Raw genomic sequence first — 20,932 nt, 5'->3', positions numbered from 1 at the left:
CATTTGAACAACTATTGCTACCAAGATAGAAGAGCACCTTAAGAAGTAACACCAAACCAATTTCAGCTTTCAATTGATATCTAAAGCATACTCAGTTCCTAATGTGTACAGTGCAGCTCACTACCTAAAAAGAGGTCTTAAAACAAGGGACATTAAGGGCTGGTTAGCTTTCCAGAAGCTTAGTTTTGCCACAGGTTTAATGTATTATATGATACAGATAAAATTAAAGATAGCTGTACTTCCTAGAAATGGTTACCATAGAAGTGATTATGATTATCACTCTAGTCTGCTACTGCAAGACCACATTTTTAATGATTACTTGGAAAAGTAATCAAAGTATGAACAATTCTTGCAGGGAAGTAACTATAGCAAATACTGAACCATTTAAAACTTTTACCCAGGATTTCTAATCACAAATAAGTAAGTCCGGGAAAGAACGTCTTGTTGGCTTTGACATTTACAACAGTTTAATTCTGGTCTATTCCTTTTTATACATACAGGACAACTTAGTTAGGAGAATATGACCTATTCTTATAAGATGACTTATTTCTCAAGTCATCTTATCTAGACAGTAAACCTCACAGTATGTAAACTGCTGTCCCCTTTATTCAAGGCTTCTATAAGGAATCATGGTACAGTCTGAGGACAAGATACTCCTAACAAAGTACAAGGGCAGCTGCATTACCTACTAGAGCTGTACAGAGCAATAAGTTTTCTAAATTTTTCAGTGTAAACAGATGCATAAAATCATAGAATGGCCTGGGTTGAAAAGGATCACAAAGATCATCCAGTTTCAACCCTCCTGCTATGTGCAGGTTGCCAACCACCAGACCAGGCTGCCCAGAGCCACATCCAGCCTGGCCTTGAATGCTTCCAAGGATGGGGCATCCACAGCCTCCTTGGGCAGCCTGTTCCAGTGCGTCACCACCTTCTGAGTGAAAAAATTCCTCTTAATATCTAACCCCAATCTGCTCTGTCTCAGTTTAAGACCATTCCCCCTTGTCCTATCACTATCCACCCTCATAAACAGTCATTTCCCCTCCTGTTAATATGCTCCCTTCAAGTACTGGAAGGCCACAATGAGGTCTCCCTGCAGCCTTCTCTTCTCCAAGCTAAACAAGCCCAATTCCCTCAACCTTTCTTCATAGGAGAGGTGCTTCAGTCCTCTGATAATCTCAGTGGCCCTCCTCTGGACCCAGGAGCTCCAGGTCCTTCTTGTATTGGGGGCTCCAGACCTGAACGCAGTACTGCAGATGGTGCCTCACAAGAGCTGAGTAGCGGGGGACAATCACCTCCCTCTCCCTGCTGGCCACCCCTTTTTTAATGCAGCCCAGAACACAGCTGGCCTTCTGGGCTTCAAGCACACACTGCTGGCTCATGTCCAGCTTCTCGTCCACAAGGACCCCCAAGTCCTTCTCTTCAGAGCTGCTGTCAAGGAAATCTCCCCCCAGTCTGTATAAATAACTGGGATGTAGAAATACCTGGGGTATAGAAAGACATGATAAAAGTTTTCCCAAAAGAGAGACAATTTAGGAAAAAAAGTATCACAAAACCACCACACAACTCTCTCCAAATATGAGAGATTGGATTTTGAGTTGTCGTGGTAGGTATAACATTTTATAACTCCTAATTAGAGTAACTACCTATATTCAACACCAAACAAAATTGTTAATTTTCACTTTTAACAGTCCTAAGCTACTGTTAAAGTGTTATTTGTAGAGATTCTAGCAGTTACACATCTGTACAGGGATCAGCATAGCATGCCACACATAAAAGGAACATTGTTTTACACTCACATTCAAGAACTATGTTTTAGGTAATAAGTTCTGCTTGATAGTAGTTTGTAATGCACATTATTTAATAAACAAATTACTTAACATCAGAAGTTTATGAACCAGTTGATGTCACATCTCCATACAGTGTTTACATGGACAACATAACGTATGCAAAGTGCAATTCTGTACAAGAGTCCAACTGGGAAGTGAACAGCCTCAGTGAAGAAAGATACTAGGAAAGAGCTAGTAAAGTATTGAATAGTAAAAAACTAAAAGGAAGCTTTAGAAATAACAAAAAAAATAGGATAGACCCATATCTAAGCAGCAAGAACGTTTTGTGGTGCCATATAAAAGTGGTATAGATTTGAATAAGGAAATCTGCCCAAAATGAGAATTGAATTGTGGAATGATTCAATAACAGAAAAACAGGAGACCCAATATTATATCTACTTCCACATCAACACAAAACCAAACACTCCCTAAACTGGCCAGCAAATTATTTCTATCCTCAGGTTCTTCAGACTCTCCACATCTTGACTCAAAGCTCCTCCTGACACTTGTGCTACACATTTCATTAATCTGAAGTGGAATAAATGTCCAAGACAGCTGCAGGTCAGCATGCCGATTTCAAATAAGCCAGCCAGCTCTGCACACTTGGCAGGGAAATATTCCTAGAATTGTAATGCTCTGAGGAATTGGTTTAATTACGTGATAGGCCTACACATAAGCTGAAGTAGCATATTCTTTAAAAACAATCAGTTCTGCACTCAGTGATCAACATGTTCTCACAGCACCCACTCTCTTCAAGAGTTACAGACTTGTGCAGAAACAACTTCCAAGGACATCAGCAGGAACATAAATCTTCAAGTACTTGGTACTCCATTGCAGAGAAAAGAATGATCAATTAAACGCATAGGCAAGTCATCTATTTAACAATATCCAAGCCTACTTAAACAGAAATCCACTTTCAAAAGACAGCATTATTCACAATTTTGTCACTTTTTCCCTTCTCATCCACTGGTTAAACCCAGACTGAAGTAAAAAGTCTTAGACTCTGGCAACTCTCGGAGTCTCTTTTGCTCACTTCAGCAATTTTACTGACAAAGGCATTTTTAAGTGAAACCTCTACTAACCATCTTTTACAATCATATCCGAGACAGGAATGCAGAGCCACTCAGCTCTGCTTTAAGTGATGGCAGATAATAAGCAAACTTTGCCAGTACAAAGCATGCCAAGAGATTAAACCTGCAGAAAAGAAATGTGTAATAGCTGTCTTCAAAAAAAAAAAAAAACACACACAGATCATCATGTTCTTACCTTACACAAATCAAAAGTTTCTGCTCATCTTAATAACTATCCCCTGTATCCTGAGCTTCATCAAAATAAGTGTGGCCAGCAAGCTGAGGGAAGTGCTCCTGCCCCTCTTCTCTGCACTGGTGAAGCCTCATCTGGAGGTACTGCATCCAGATGTGGAGTACTCAGGACAGGACAGATATGGACCTGGAGTGTGTCCAGAGATGAGCCACAAAAATGATCCATAGAATGGAACATCTGTCCTGTGAGAATTGAGGATGTTCAGCCTGGAGAAGACAAGGCTCCAAGGTGACCTGATAGCAGCCTTTTAGTATCTAAAGGGGAGCTACAGGAAAGAAGGGGACAGACTCTTCAGCAGAGTCTGATGTGACAGAACAAAGGGAAATGATTTCAAGCTTAAAGAGCGTAGATTTAGGTTAGACGTAAGGAAGAAGCCTTCTACAGTGAGGGTCGTGAGGCACTGGAACAGGTTGCCCAGAGATATGCTGGATACCCTGTCCCTGGAGACTTTCAAGGTGACATTGGATCAGGTCCTGGGCAACCTGATCCAGCTGTGCATGTCAGTCTTCACTGCAGGGGAGTTGGACTAGATGGCCTTTAAAAGGTCCCTTACAGTTCTAAGGATTCTGTAATTCTAACAACAAAAAACCCAGAAATAGCAGGTTCTAGGAAGAAATAAGCAAGTTTTTGTTGTAGATTTTTTTTTTTTTTTTTTTTCTAATTTGCAATTACTTTCCCCCCCTTCTCCACGATTATTTTGAAAGAAGTTTTGTAAATACTGAAAGAAGTGGGGGAAGAAAGTCAACTTTTTATGAGGTCAGGATCATAGTGAAGTTAAACAACTGTACAAAGTGTCAGAAGGTTCATCTTCACTACTGGGTTGAGCAGGCTCTTCTTAAGCCTCTGCAAGCAGTCTACTGGGTTTCCCTTACCCCACAACACATTGAAACAGGCAGATAACATGCAATATCTGTTTTGCTAGTTTTAAACAGAAAGATTGCACATTAGCAGGATAATCTATTTGGGCAATAACTAGTTAGCTGGCTGTTCTGTATTTGTCACCACATTTTGTAGATGCAGTTACTAGAAGAGTGAACTGCACTGTGAGATAACCAGTAGAGGGAAAAAGTGGATTAGTCTACTGCTTTTTCTTTTCTACTGAGCAGCAGATCATGACTGTCTTGGGTTTACAAATATTCCTTCTTCAGGTTTCCATTCATGGAGTAAGAAGTTACCAAAACTTATGTTCTTACCATGCACAAGTATGTATGTTTTGAAGACAGTATTACCAAGTCCAACCTACCAGCATATTGCAACAGCATTCCACACTCACACTGCAAAACCACCGCTAAGTCTTCTTCTGTTAGGTTTGACTGTGTCACTCCGTTTAATTCAACACACAATTGGAGTGCTTTACTTCTTCCTATGCCTATAGTTAGCATCCTCCAAAAAAAAAAAAAAATCCCAAACAAACAAAAAATTAGGAACTTGTTTACTTTATCAATAATGCAGGAAAAAAATAATGCATCAGTAGACTCAATCCAACATTTAAGCATGTAAATCTGGTTTGTGTAGAAGCTCTTTTCATGTAGAAGGGCCTCATCAGAATGAAGGAAAAGGAAGATCAGACACACAATCCAGACTGCATAATGGCTTCTCAGTTGCTTATTGCAAGTTCATCTTTCATATAAGTTTTTCCTATCACCAGTTAATTTCTGTTGCAGAGGCAGCTTGTTATTAGATTAAGAACAGCCCTACTTCATCATTCACTGTAGACCAGGAGCAGCTTCTCAAGTTTAAGAGATTAATTCACTACCATATTTCAGCTTTTTCCTTCCATGTAAACTTCTCATAAGCATCAATTGTAGGTGCCCTGACTTTAGGTTCCATTTCTCAGGATTATTTGGATAGAAGCAGAAGTGTTCACAAATTAGCCGTTTTATGTTTCAAATGACACCAATGCCAGAAGGGAGAAGCTGAATCACTTGATTAATAGTGAAAAAGAATTTGGCATTGTATTCATCCCCTCTACAGCTTTGGTATCCAAGCTTCTTAACTTTTTGGCATGCATCTTTTCAGAAGTGAAAGCTACTGATTAGATTCTAATGAAAACTACTGAAGGTTCAAGCTTCAGTACTGGTAACAGCTCAAACATTAAAAGTTCTGTCACAGAAGTAATCGGAATGCAATATACAACATAAAAATAGAGTTCTAGCAAACATGTAGTTAACAAGTTAGTACAAACTTTAGAGACATTTCTGATTCATTATGTTATTACAAACTGATTAGATAAGTAAACTATTTAGTTATGTTTGAATGATTAAGCATGGTTTGATTTTTGACCAAGCTTTTCAGTTTCCAAACAAAGTTTTTATGAAGTATTCCAGTACGAAGTCATTTTAGTACAAAGTAATGCTTCATCTTAGAAATACCCTCAATATCAAGAAAAAAGAGTGCACAATGTTAATTGTGCACAAAGAACAATTGTTTACTGAAGACATACTAATCATACTAAGCAAGTCTTTTGGGTGAGGCTTAAAGAAATCCATAGCAAACCAATTGCAAAAACTATCTAATGAAACAGGGGGAAAACATTACTCATTTGCATTTTACTAAGTATTGTCTGATTTAGTAACATTCTGAAGGTGTTTTCATCATGCAGAAGAAGCAAAGTAAGAGTTTCCAACTTTATTTTGAAGTTCAACTAAACTTTGAAGCAGGTTAGCCCCGTGCCAGCTGTCTGACACGGGTACTTAGCTCCTGGGTACTGCTCCGTGCAATTTAACTGCACTCACTGGCATGCATGTGCACACACCACCTGTGAAAGAGCTGAAACAGCCAGCTCTAAACAAAGAGAAAGTAAAATTCCTGGCAAATGATTAGTCAAGGGCACCACCTTGGCAATTGCACTGAAATAAATTATAAGAGGTCAAAGCAGTCAGCTCTAATTTCCTAAAGACCTCTTTGAAGATTACATTTTGAGTTTGCAATAGCAGACTACACAGCTTATTCCAAGAGCAGGCAGCAATATATCAACAGGAATAGGGAGCTGTTTTTTTCCCCCACAGACTTACAAGTTCTGATATCAATCTATACATTAGCAGTACAATCATAGCCACGAACATTAACAGCTGTGCTGTTTCTACTAATGGAACTAAATGACAGACTGAAACTAGAGATTTTCAATTATTCAATGGTACATTGAACTTCAAATAAAGTGTTTCTCGTACACAAACATTCCTGCTGGTCTGCTTTTGGGGCAAACACAGTTCAGATTGCACAGATTGCCTCTAACTTGCCTTATGCAACACGGTTTAGTATCTACCACCTAAGGTTCAACGGTTTTAGCTGTGTGTATATGTTCAGTGAGCAGACAAATCAGCAAGGACAACTTCTTGGACTTGCCTAGTCATCAGGTACTCCTGGTCCTACAAACCCAGGACTCTGAACTTCCAGGTTCCAACCTACCACCATACTCAGATATCACTCCTAAGATTTTTTTTTCCACTGACAAAAGTATTTAGAAGTCAGTGTTTATATCACTGGGAGAAATCCACACTGCCCATCTCAAATGTAGTAAGCACCACATCCAAAAAAAACTTGGGAGTAAACACATGAAGCCAGAGCAAGTAGACTAAGAGCATTTTTGCACACACCCAGGATGATTACACGAAGGTGGGGGGAAATACTCCACACTGTGCAAGAAAGTGTGCAGATGGGAACTAGTTTAACCTGTCAAAGCAAGAGAATAAACCAACCAACTGTACTGCATACTGCAACCAAGTTTAGCTACTAGAGGTTGGTATTTGCAGTTTAAATGAACTTGCAGGTGTTCAACATATCTTATAAATACCCATGCCAATACTGCTTCTCTGCTTCTGTATTCAACCATTCTATTAAGGGGCAGTGTGGATTTCAAGAAAAATTAAAGAATTATTTGCTTCAATTTGAAGTTTCCTAAAAAAAATATATATATATATTAAAGGAAGCTCTGAAAAATGTGCCCAGAATTGAAGTGTGTACCATGATGGGTATTAACTCTAATAAAAAAAAAGCAAGAGTCTTAACAATAAAGTCTTTTCAATATGTAAAATACAACAAAAATAGCAAAAAAATTTATGCAGAATCAGTAGATGTTGAAATATAACCACCGTCTGCACCCATGTGCCGATCACCTGCAGTATCTTCTATTTTCTAAGAAGCAGAGGTTATGAAAGACATTGTATTTATGCACATGCATAATACATACACCAGCTTACTTCTGAACCTGCAATCACAGCTAAAATTTTTGCTTAAAGGGCTAATCTGTCAAAAGAATATTTAGAATTACGTTCTCATGTTCTCCTGTACAATGAAGCTCAAATAATATGTTTATATATACAAAAACGTGTGAATACATAAAATCTAAAAAACTTGAACCCAGAAGTCACCCAGATTTGAAATTCAATCCAGATTTTTCAGATGCAATCCACATGGTCAAGTAAATCCCATTACAAAGGGACACATCTGGCAATTATGAAATCCAGTTTGGAAGAGATTTAATATACAAACAAGACAAAAAAACCCTAATACCCTAGGTTTCTGTAAGAGACCAGAAACAAGTCAACAATACTTAAATAGCAGAAGTTTTGAGAAACAAGACTCGGACACCTCCAAATCTACATCTTAATCAGAAGCTCAATAAATGAATAAAAGCTAACAGATAAATGAGTTCAAGAAACTACATTATGCATTGACCTTTCTCTTTTTACACTGCACCATAAGGTACAGCTGGAGACACGTAAACAGAAAAGCAAAGTTAAAGTATCTCAAAGAGAAAGGCTGCTTTGATATTTGGAGGCCAATAATCAAGCCTTTCCAAGAGTTCAGGAAATATGGAAAATTGTTAAGTATTCTTTTCAGGCTTAATAAGGAATTTAATTTTATAAACAAAACATAAATCAAGATATCTCAGCACCCACTTGTCATACTGGGCATAGGAATCCAGGTGCATCATATGCAAGAGGGCTTCTTAGGGAACACCAGTAGTCAAGATCTACTAGAAAGACAATGTAGCAGTACAAGCAATTCAACATCTTTTCTTTTTTGGCACTGCTGCTGGACAGGCCTCACAGAAAATGTGCTTCACTGGATCTTATTCAGCAAAAATGCTGAACTTGTTGGACACATAAGCAGCACTGGAGGCAGTGACCATATAATGCTAGGATTTCAGGGACAAAATCACAGCATAAGAATCTTCCACCCCCTTGTACAAGAAAACAAATAGAAATAGTAAAAGATCTTGATTCACTAAGCACCATCTGACTGACTTCAGACCAGAAAAGCACGAGAGGTAGAAACAGACTGTCTATCAAGGACAAGAATTGATGCATCACACAAGCATGCTGCAGAGAACAGCTAAGGCTGAAGCTGAAATGCCTACTCTATTCAACAGTAGAAGAAATTGAATGAGAGTAGCAGATGACAAGGATTCACACAACTCTATAGAAACAGAGCTCTACATCTGTATTATGAATGGTAGAAGACTTCAGTTTTTAAGAAAGCAAGCACCAATACTGTACCAAAATACAGTATTAAAAATACAAAACTGCATTACCTTCATAACCTACCTGCCAATCCTCCATTGCTCTGGAGTACCTGAATTGATTCTTAAGCATTATTAAATTAAATTGACTTGTCCTAGTTAATTCACTTTTGAGACTTGTGACCACTCATACAACAACCCAACTGACCACAGTGAACATGTGAGAAACTTGGAACAAACATCAGTTTTAACAGTTAGGAGCCCACTGCTTTCCAATATTGTAAGAACTTGGATGCTATGTTACTAACACTGTTTCACAATCCTTATCAGGTTTTGATTTTACAAGCTGACTTCCTTTATTTTTTTGTAACTTCTACATTGTTTCAGGAAGCAATTTTTATGAACAGAAAAATTAAAGTAAGTATACTTTCCAATTTTAAAGTTCTAGGCAAATGCCTTTCACTCTATATGTCCAAATGTAAATAGAATTTGCATTTCTTTCCTCGATAAGGCTATTAGTGTCCCTGTGACATTACCGTGCAGCATTATTCAGGAGACAATGAGTAGAAATAACCTATACTTCATATTACATCATTTATTCTCAACACTCTGTGGATAAAGTTCAAATAGTTTCAGTAAAGCCTTTTGTAAAGGTCAGGTGTAGCATGTTGTTTGTGCTACCAAGATCGTAACATGACAAACAGAAGTGACAGCATAATCCTCAATGAAATATTTAAAATATTTTAAGCTGTACGTAGCAGCTAGTACATTGTTAAGTTAAGAACTAAAAATTATTCACAACTCTTCAGTACCTTAAGTTTGTTCTGTCTTCTTTGCTCACATGTTTGTGCACCTTGATTCTGACTTTATGGTGAGTTTTTCCTCAGTGTTATATATACTCACTAAAAAAGGTGGGTTTTTTTGGTTGGATCCTGCAATTCATATAGTATAAGAAAATAGAAGTTTTTTTATGACTTACATAACTACACTAGACATTCAAGCTTACAAACTCATTTTGGACAAGTGAAACCAGCAAATACAGTAAAGTATATTTAAGAGAGGAACAGCAGAATTTTTATTTACAGCTCCTGCTGGTGAGTATCTATGGTTTCCATTAACTCCTGCCAGTGCATGAGCACTAACAAGATTTATGAGCAATCTGTCCAAGACTAGTTAGGAAAGTATGCCTTACAACTAAAAAAGAATGGAGAAGTCATGTGTCCTTCCTGAATCCTCTAGGTCTACTCCTCTTTCAGGAATTTGGGGAAATTGCTGATCATCTTAATGACCCAGCATACCTACCCCCCTTCTACCAGGCCCTGCTTTGTTCAAGTGAGAGATAAAACAGCCATTTGGCAAGTCACTATCTTTACAAATCCTAAAGAAAGTATCTCTAAGGCAATCAAACAGCACAAATGTACATCTTGATATTTGAGAACTGACACATTAATTACTCACACCACTGACAGGAGATCAACTTGTTTTTCCCTCCCCCCCCTTAATTCACAGACATGAACACTCATCCTTGTATAGACTACTTCTCTAAAAACATTAAAAACAAGTAGTATATCCAATATTGAACCTATACAGTGTAGTATTCTTTTCCCCAATGCAATTACATTTAAAAATATATACACATCTTTGTAATCTGTGTAATCTTCCTTCTGAATAAATATTAGAAGCTCTGCACGTGACTAGCTGGAATTTATCATAACAATACTTTCATAAAAGTTTCAGAGCTATTTTTACATAGATCATTCAGTCTAAAGTTATTTGAAGTACTTCACACCAGTTTCTGTATCAAAACTTAAATGCCAGAGAATGCTTGAAGAAAGGGTTCTCCTATAGACAGATATGAAAACACTACTTACTAATACCCACACTCATCAACTTAAGAATTTCTAATTTAAATAGCTATCTCTATGCATAGAGATTTGCAAGTAGTTTATATTTAAATATAATGTGTCAACTTCTATAGGCAGCTTTCAACAAGATATGAATGATATTTACATTTGTATACTTACTGTGATCCTCAGCTTAGTTTAACCAACAGTATTAACAGAAATGCAAGCATACCACAGAAGTTGTCAAGGAGCTAAAGCTAAAGCTACCGTGTGCTGAAGATGACAGTTTTCAGAGTAAAACAAGATACTGAATTCAAGAATTAGCATAATCAAGTTCAGGTTAGAATGTAAAAACTTCACTTAAACTACCTAAAATCCAGTGCTACCTTAATCAGTGCAGACAACCAAGCAGAATTCCACTGCAATATCTTCATGCTATAACATACATACATGCACAAGTATATGTCAAGTACATCTTTACTAGAGACCTTCTGCAATTCAGCAGGCTGCCAGAAGTTGTACTTGAAATGGTAGTACATTTGATTTTTGCAACAAAACATGCAGTGATGCTTATCCAAATCACTAAGCTTCCAACCAGCTCGGGAGATGAGAAGAGAGAACAGAACAGCACAGCAAACATAGTTTAAGTACACTATAAATTTTTGTTCTGGAAGTGGTTTTCTCACTATCAATTAAAAAAGGAAAAAGTAAATCAAGTTTAGATTTTTCCTGTGTTCAGTCTCCCAAGTTATATTACTTCCCAGTCAACATATCCAGTTCAGAACCTGTGACTTCATATACAATGAACTCATCATCCCCAGGTATTACCAAGCCAAGAAAGAGGTCTCAAAACCAAGTCTACAAGATCAGCCAGACTCACCTTCCTTCATTTATCTTTGCTTTGTCTCCTTGGCATGGGAAGTTCTCAATGTAACCCAGACTGCAGTTGATCCGTGCCCAGTCAGGCTGGCACACCGCAAGGAAGTGAGGACGCAGTCTGCCTATGGAGTACTTGGCAATGTCCGTCAATGACTGGCTAGCAGCTGCTCCAAAAATGAAGGTTCCGATGGCTTTGTAAATAGTGGCTACGTAGTTATTTCTGACAAATGAGTTTGAGTGCAAATGGTTATAAAAGACAGAAAGAGTCTCTCCTAAGATTATCTGAAAGAGAAAGAAGGACAGCAGTTAATCACTTAGAAAATACTATTGTTAATAATCAAGCATATCATTTCAGATTAAATAAAATTGAGCTGCAGAATTTAAGCTCCCTATGAGTTGATAGTAATCATTTCTAAAACTTTAAAACACATTTAAAATAAATCATTTTTTGCCCTACTATGCATCATATTGCACTTTAAAAGAGCAAGTTATATGGGTAAGCTGATTCTCAGAATATTTATTACAAAGCTTTCACTGGGTAATATTCATCCATACTGTTTGACACAGAGCTGATGAAAAGCATTCTCTTCAGTTTTACATTTCATCCTACACTTTTCATTACATTAGTATCTGCTAAACAGAATTCTTCTGTCTTATCAGGCTTTTTCATGTTTTGTATGGGTTTTGGTTTGTTTTTTTTTTTTGGTTAAGCCAAAAATCATTCTGAAGGGTGTAAATTTGATTTTCAGATGTGAAAGACCAGTTATTTAAACAAATTAACTTCCTAGTCCTCAAGAAAATTTTATCTTTAGGGGAGAAAAAGCTCAAAGGATTTCTCAACTGGTATGTTCAAAGTATATGCATCATGAACATATTAAGTATTGATAGGAAAGGAGACTTTTTTCCTCTAACATCTGCCTTTTGCAGAAAGCATGTTTTTCTTAGAATAGGTATATAAATCTTCAGTCCCACTGCTGATATTACTATTTCATCCAGAGAGGCTGGATATGAGCCAGCCCCATTTGATACAGAAAGGCTCTTCTGCAAGAGTAGATTAGATGTATGTGTAAAGTCACTTTCAAAAATCCTAAGGATTCAGTGATAGCTCTATCTATCACTTACAGGATTGACACATCCATGGTACCGAAAGGCAGAGATTGTGTGAATTAAGCTGTTCAAAAAAGGCACTGACACCTGAGCAAAGTGGCTGTCAGTAGCTCTGCACATGTAAAGCAGGCAGACATGTTAATCAGAGTACAACACTAACAATTTTTTTTGCATTCTGCACCCTGCTGGAACATGAACTGAAGCAGAGGAACACCAAAACAAGGACAAAAACTGAAAAATCTACATTTCAAGCACAGATATCAGTATGTTCTTAAAACAAATCCCAGAGAATACCCTCTTAATGAAGTAAACTGAAACAAAGGTACTACAGCCACAATGAATGCTATTAAAAGAACAAAGCTGAAAAGCTTAAAGAAAGTCGTCTCAACTGAGTGACAAAAAGTGATATCACTACAGCTACTTTACTGGACTCACAGTATTCATCTGCAGTGGTCTGCACAAAAGCACTGAGGATAAAGCACTAACACTTGCTTTTAAGTGTCTGACTTGAGTTTCTGGCAAGACTGTTTTCATTTCACCAATAAAAGATCTCTAATGTTCTGAAGGTGGCTTTATTAGACAAGTATATATACAGACTCACATGGAGACTGGATAAAAATCAAAAGGAAATACATTCATTAAAAATTACTAAGTTCATTGAAGCTTTTTTCTGATTCAGACAGGCCCTCATCTACATGTGGCCAGTAGGAAAGTATTTTGCTCTGTTCTTCTGTTCTTTCTTCTGTTTTAACCACTGTTGAAATGAAATAAACTAGATGGACCTCAGCTGTGACCAAGTATGGCTGCTCTTACGAAGTACTGACTACCAGCGTGAGCACAGAGTGAAAGAAGTAGTCCTACCATAAAAGGCAAGATCTTCCAGCACAGATCTCTTGCCAGTTAACTGAACAAACAGCAAAAAAAAAGTTTCTGCTGTATTTCTTTTAAGTTCTTGAACCATAGGCTTTCCTCCTACTCACCAAAAAAAAAACCAAAAAACAGAAAAAATACAGCAAGCCAGTTCTGGTTCCCAGTCCTCACATTTCTACAGATAAGGAAAAAAATCCCCATCCAGGAACACACAACATACATGTTAACATGTTGGAACCTAGAAAAAAAATCCCTGTCTAGAGTACTTGTACCAGAGTCAGACTGCCATAGTATTCCCTGATTTGTAGTATTCCCCTATTAGCCCAGAGAAGCAGTTAGCCAATATTCTGCTTCTTTTCCTGTTTTAATTTCAAAAATATACTTGGATAAATTGTTAAACAACTAAAGACTTTATCTGGCATGAAAGTTTCAGTTCCGCTCAAATTATAGCGTGATCAACTCTGATAACAATCAGCACATAGATACAATGAGTTGAGTATAAAAGCCTTCTGACATATCTGAACTGTGATGCTGAAACCTCATCTGTGAGAATTTGGATGCAGTCACACAAGATACAAAACATGAAATGGTTAACTGGTGAGCTCCAGATTTACTCTCAATTGATGACATGTTCATGCCACTTCAGGCATCAGCACTGATACTTCTTGCTTACACTTCCAGGAGTCCTTTCACTCAACCCAGCAGAAAGCTAAAAGCTATTTTCAACCAGGTTAAGGAATTCCAATAGCTTACACAATTCAGCCATGACATTGTAGGTGGCAAAAGACAGTGCTTTAAGTGGGACCTGCCTTTTTGTCAATTAGAAGCTATTATGCTGGCTCACCTGGCAGAGTACAACTAAATCGAGGGACAGAGTTAAAATATGCTTGAATCAGTTCATCTGAGCTAGGAGTTGCAGTCAAAGACGGAGATCTCTCACCCCCTGTAATGGATACTAGCAGTTGCACAAGGAATATTACCAGTTCACTGATTCAGTGTGAGAGGAAGACAACCTTAGGAACTCAGTTGAATCAAATGAGGTCCAGAATGAAAGTAAATCCTGGCATTAACTCAAACATAAAGGGACTCTGTGTGAAGGTGCAACTTCAAGAAAAAAATTGCCTGGCTACTCATTCTTTTTTTCTAGGGTTATGTTTGTGGTTAGTTCTGATTGAAGTCAGAATTTTGAGGGTTTTTATTATTAGTTTATTCAAGAAGTTCGTACTTGTGTTATACTTCCACATATAGAAGAACTTCCAATGACTGTGCAGCAGATAGGAAAGCTGACTAATATGTTATACTAAGTTGTCTTCTGAAAAGAGCACTTCCCAGAACAGGAATGCTCAAGACAGTCATTTAATGCACATTTGTGTTATTTTCAATTAATAAAGAACTAATTTTCTGTATCTCAAACTATAGAATTAAGTAACTTAAAAAAAGACAACTACTGTCATAGTTCCACCATGTTCTTTTTCTGTTCTCCAATTCTATTTGTTTGGCTTCAAAAAGCAGAAATTTATCAAGTTATCTTTTTTAGAAAAACCATTACTACTGCTTTAATACCTAGCTGAAGGGCATTATTTTGAAGCTGAGAAATCCCACAGAATACAGTTTTAGAGATCTGTATTAACAGATTCCCCCTCCTTCCCACCCCCTCTGAAACCAAATGCAATGAAAAAAAGTTTAACTTACAACAATTATACTGAAAGGAACAATTATTCCTGCTAACAACTTATAAGAAATGGTGTCCTCTTTGTATGGATACCGGATGGATTCATCACTACAGAAAACTCCTCTCTGGAAGGGGATACGTCTTGAATTGAGAATTGCAAAAGGCAAGCCAGCTAGCAAAAAGGAAAAAAATACATTACAAAAGCAACATTTAATCTCTAGTGATTATTACACCCCCAAATATGCAAAGAGAAGTGCATAAAGAGGAAGAGGCATGCAGCAAGTCAGAAGGTTATGCACTTTGCCCGATGACTGCCTTCTTGTCTTTGCAGCTCCCAGAAAGGCTGCTGAATCACATATACAAGCATAAGGAAGGAAGATAGTATTTCTTTCACCTTCATATTTGTGGCACATGAAGCATGAAAGCAGTCTGAAACTATGAATGAGTAAACAGTTCAGTGACAGCCACTGAGTTACTCAATTTGCTGCTACTGCCACAGTTATTCACTATTCATTTATATTGCAGTCAGCAACAGTTGTCCCTTTACCTCTTTTCTGGCCAGCTTGAGAAATTAGGAGAGCAGAAACTGCACTTCATAAAAGCAGAAAATGAGTGCTCCTCAGGGAGTGCAAGAGCAGAGGGAATTTTTAGGAAGAGGGGAAGGGTTGACTACTTGTGCATACAAGAAGCCTCCTCACTTCACACACTCACTGGATAGGTCCAAGGAACAATGTGGTCACTGCACATGCCCAACAGCCTCAGGCATGGAGATATTATTCCTATCTTCCACAAAAGAAGTTTCTGACTCATCCTAAGCACCAGATGAAGATGAAATGGTTTGTAGCTCAGGAGACCTGCAACACTAACTAAAACTGGTCATTTGAAAACAAAGTTCACAAGAAGCTCAAAATAGAGCAAAAATTCCCATAAACAAGTCAAGTCACATTTTTTAAGCCTAATCCTTCAGACTTGACACACACAGACTCTGCAAGCACTGCCTGTATAAGGATGAACTACCTCAGAAAGAAGTGATTGTATAGAAAAAAGAAGTGGGAGGCTACCAGGAACATTGAACAAAACAGCCTTTTTTTAATTTAGTGACATTAAGTCCTAAGAGCACTTGCTCAGAATTCAGTAATATCACATACAAAAAGCATACCAAGCTTAAAGTTAAAGAACATTTGCAGGGGGAAAGTGTAGTTTATCTACCAATTTACCATCCTTATCACAAGGATAAAAAACAGCCTCTTTGCTCCCTGCCAGATGCTGCTGTAGTCACATTTCCCTGACAGAGGTTCTGAGGAGACACAGTCCAGCTCTTCCTTTCCATATACATACCAACCACACTCAAGTAAGTGTCTACAAACTAAAGTAAATATAGAAAGAATTAAGAAAGAAAAAAGGCAGGGAAAAAAGGGATGGATAAGAAAACAGCAGTCAAGTAGTAAAAGAATTGAGTGGTAGGAAGTGCAGGGGCACACCAAGTTACTTGCTCAGGTTTTAAAAAATAAAGACTTAGTATTTTGAAAGGGATCCTTTCTCCCTTTTTAATCTCCACCAAAAAATGTCCTCCAAACTAAGCCTGACTCCTGGGCCAGGCACAGATGAGGAGTACTTCAGTTACACCAGTGATTTGCTTCAGATCTTGCTCTTCACATCACATCGAAGTAACTGTTTTAAATAAAAGCTCCACTTTAAAACTAGAACAAACAACAAACTAATGACTCACAAGATGAAAACTTCCTTGAAGTGATCCCTAATGAGTGTGATGCAGCACAGAGCCATAGCTCAGTAGTTGAGAGCTCCTGGTAGTGCCCACCTGGGATTCTTGGGCACATCACAATCAAACATGGTCTGCATTGCTACAATTACAAAATTCAATAGCATGCTGAACTTCCTGCTACTTCCAGGGAAGAAAAAACCTGCCACTGTGAAAAAGAGCTATTCCCAGTTCCACACCAGAGAGACTATGATTGACCCAGTGCTGGAAGCCATCCAGGCACACCAGTGGAACAGAAAGAGGACAGAAGCACAGGTTAAGAGCTGAGCCAAGCCAAAGCCTCTCCAAAACACTGGACCATTCAGGTATCTGCCAGCAGAGAACCCTGAGAGCTCAGCTGTGCTGTGTTGTATTTGCACAGCCTTTCTACCAGTGGGGGGAAAAAAAAAAACCTGTCCATTCATCCTAATAAGAACAAAATGGATTTGGAAGACACCACAGCCCAGCCCTTATTTCTGCCCTCCCCCTGTGCTGGTGTTATGACGCATACCTGTACATCATCAGCTGTTTGCTAATTAGCTACATTGTGTGACATGAGTGAACCTGCCGATTGTCAACATGACAAAGAATGACAGAATGAAAATTCTGTTTCTGCTCTGCACACACAAAGATTTAATACTTCTTTAGATCTAAAAAAAATGTAAAGATATAAAGAAAATGTTTGTTTTCATACTGATGGTTTTTTTTTTTTTTTTTTTTTTTTTTTACAGCTTTACTCTTTGAGGTTAGATTCAATCACAGCAAAGCCATTGCTCACAAAATCAAGTTCAGCCTAAAAACACAAATCACAGAATGACTGAGGGACTTCTGGGTCCATGTGGTTCTACTTCACTCTAGCACACAAACCTTTCAAGACCAAAAAATCCACTGATCTTTCTGGATTCTAAGAAATTCAAGCACTATTACTGAGACAAAAAACACAGCATTAACTATTACACAGTCACTTGTATCTTGCAAATTCTGAGTGGACTAATCAAAAACCTGTTTTAGGTATGAATCTACGGAATTGTTTTAGACAGCTTTGAGGAAGCCCTTCTGTAGCTGAAGATCGCTAAGTGTTTGCAAACACTCCTATTTAGCACAAAAGTCTCCATTTGCAAAAGTCAAAACCAGCAAAATTTAGAAAGGATAGAACAATTTCATTAAAGACAGTCTTAGAAGTTCTAGATATCTACCTGGTATTAATTTCAGGAGTTAAACAGTGTTAGGGAAGCTATGAATACTTGAAGTGATTAAGTTTTAATTTTCGTAAGAAGTTCTTTTAATGAGGTTACAATCAGATACAATCAGAAAATTCAGACTTTTTATCTAATGCAATTAAACTTAAACCTAAAGTCATGCAATTGTTATTTACTATTTATTCAGTCCAAGATAGTTCCTAGCCTGGAGTACCATGATCAAACTGGTTTTGAGGTCTTTTTGGTTAAAACACCATCCAATGTCAGTAGCTGCTCCCTCAGAATATGTTCCATACAGCATATTTAATCTTTCTTCTTTTAAAGTGATTCATTTCACTGCTAGCTGGTTTCAAGGGAAAGAAAGCAAACAATTCAAATCAGAGGGACAACTACTGTTTCTGACAAGAAGAAAAAGAGCTCAATCTTTGGGGTTTTGTTCTGTTTTTAAGTGATCCAATATTTGATTTTTACAAACAGATCAAGAAATCCCCAAAAACCAAGCTCAATATCTAAATTCAAATCCTTTCAAAGGCACATCTTAAGTACTTTTGCAGCACAGGTTTGGCTTTCCTAGGTGCAAGCAAAAGTGACATAAAAGCACTGAAAGAGACAAGGCCTCTTAATACAAGAAGCACAAAGTTAGCCCTACAATTGTGACAGATGCATTACTTATTTTACCCTGACAGATACCAGTTCCAGAGGATAGGAATGAGCTTTCGTTTTATGGCAGCAATTTCCAAAGCATGAAACCTGCAGCGGAGGACTAGAAATGACTGAAGATTCAGTGACACTGTCTTCATAACAGTATAGTTGTCAGTAACATCAAGATCTTCTCAAACAGAATCAGAGACCAAGTGTTAAAAGTTACAGAGCTTTAATACTTCTAGTCAAGAGACTTATTCACCTAAAAGGTATAAAAATTGTTTCTCAAGGAGAAAGTAGTAGAGGTGGGGGGGAGTGGGGAAAGGAAACAGCTCTACTCATCTTGCATACTTGCACATTGTCATGCTATGTTAAAGAAAAAGCCCTACTTTTTCTACAAATATCAGTCTTTGCCCTCAAACAAGCTACAGTTTCAAAGGGAAAAGTCTGGAACATTAAAAAAAGAATTGCCAAATAAGAACAATTGGTTCAAAGTTTCACATGAAAGTAAAATAATAATAGGGAGTTATCTTTTAAGTGTAAAATAGAGATTGCTAAGGGTCATTAAAGGCTCTCTATCAAATACTTCTCATACAGTAACACCAAAAAGTATCTCATATATTTCATTTTGCAACTCACTTGTAACATGGTGAGGAAAATGCCTACAGGGAAGATGACAAAAGGTATGCTAAGAAAAATTATAAGGTTGGGAAAAGGTTACCAGTAGGGTAATCCCAGGGACCAAGTCATGATAGCTAGTGTTATGCAGCATATAATTCATGTTGACAATTCTTTGATACAGTGGAAGATCAAGGTCTTCCAGTTTTGTCTGAAAAACTACTCTAAGGACTTGGGAACACAAGGAGATTTGTGCAACAATAAGTTCAGAGTCATGCACATAGAGGTTAAATTACTCATATGTTGGAATGACAAGCTCCCAGAGCTCTTCTAAAGGGGAAAAACTTTATTTCCTATGGCTGTTGTAACTACTGTAATAGAGCAGACATGAGAAATGCTAGTGCCTTTGGAAAAACCTAATTAGTTAGCCAACAACAATTTTTTCCTGATATACCATTCAAACAGTTTGCAAATTTATCTATCTATCTTACATGATGCCAGATGGACTCCTAAAGTACATTATTTATTATCTCAAAAATGAAAAAAGTTGGAATTTGCACACTACAGTAGAACACAAGGGCTGTAAATCAGCTAATTGCATTGGCAACAGATACTGATGAAAAAGAATTATAATACCAATCCATCAAAAAGCAAGAATTAAAGAAAAACAAATACAAACAGCTATTACAAATATACACTATAAAGTGAATATTCTGAAACAGTCTTTCAGACAGAATTCAGTAAGTAAAAATACAAGTACTTCAGCTGATAAGACTAAGTATTTCTTAGTTACATCACATACTTCTCTTGTCCAATACAGTCTGACTCATCCAATCTAATGGATTAGACTTCCACTCAAGTTGTTAAAGTTTCTGACTGATTGTATTTTCACTTTTCAGTAAATATCCTGCAGAAGTCTATTGTTTTCATGTTCCTAGTCTTGATCAGGTTCCTGCATCTGTGCATGAGCACTGGATAACTATGGTTTTTCTCCAGAGAAAGGCAACAAAACTAAAGTGATTTGTCTCAGTGGACTGAGACAGAGTAAAAACAGCAAAACCACCACCACTTCAATGCTATAATCTAATGTCAGCTTCATTAGTAGAGCTATAAACTAGAAAAATTTAATCTTCCTGTGAAAAAGATTCCATACATAGCTTTTTAAGATTGTCTCCTTACACCAGAAATTCAAATCAGAATGTAAGTTAAACACTTCCCCTGCATATTTTTAGAGATTAACTACAAGTTGTCAGCAAAAGCATCCAGAGTATTTATTTGTACAACACCAGAAATCCTGCCTGGAAACATGTGCTTTGTGACAACTTGATTAAGACTTTACAGCAGAGAATCACTCTGTACAATTGCTCACATTCTGCAGGAGTTGGCAAAGATATCACACAGCTCTTTGCAGATAGTTAAACTTCCACTTCTTCTGGTAACAGGACAACTCTACTTTCCATTTCTTAAAAAGAAAATTATAGCTAAGGAGGGCACCTAGCAAGAAGTGAAATCATGCCATTAATCCTTGACTCATCAAGATCAACCGCAATATTTCATCATTCAACTTCATGTAGAAGGGTAAAAAACCCAACTCTGCACAAGTAATTTTCTGCCTAAGGCAGAACAGCAAGTGTGATCATGTAAGCCAGAGGATGAAAGACAGACTATCCAAATAACCATTTGCCTTCCATAATGCAGATATCTTTTTCTCTTGTTTCCCTCAACTTCT

The 20,932-nt window shown here is 37.5% G+C and overlaps 1 protein-coding gene across 2 annotated transcripts in view; it reads right to left on the bottom strand.

Moving 5' to 3' along the window:
• PLPP1 (phospholipid phosphatase 1) overlaps positions 1-20,932 on the bottom strand; it is a 55,207-nt gene that overhangs the window by 17,454 nt on the left and 16,821 nt on the right. Inside the window, exons 2-3 of one of the 2 annotated variants that reach the window (XM_031609499.2) lie at positions 15,006-15,157; positions 11,338-11,618 (exon numbers count right to left, since the gene is read on the bottom strand). In XM_031609499.2, the coding sequence (XP_031465359.1) occupies positions 11,338-11,618; positions 15,006-15,157 (433 nt within the window). The remainder of the gene's footprint in view (positions 1-11,337; positions 11,619-15,005; positions 15,158-20,932) is intronic. The other variant, XM_031609498.2, reaches the window with a different exon arrangement.

The sequence above is a fragment of the Phasianus colchicus genome, chromosome Z (genome assembly GCF_987193195.1).
Source record: "Phasianus colchicus chromosome Z, bPhaCol1.hap1.1, whole genome shotgun sequence".
NCBI lineage: Eukaryota > Metazoa > Chordata > Aves > Galliformes > Phasianidae > Phasianus > Phasianus colchicus.
Note: the sequence above shows the minus strand (reverse complement) of the source record. Positions and strands in the feature narration are given on the sequence as shown.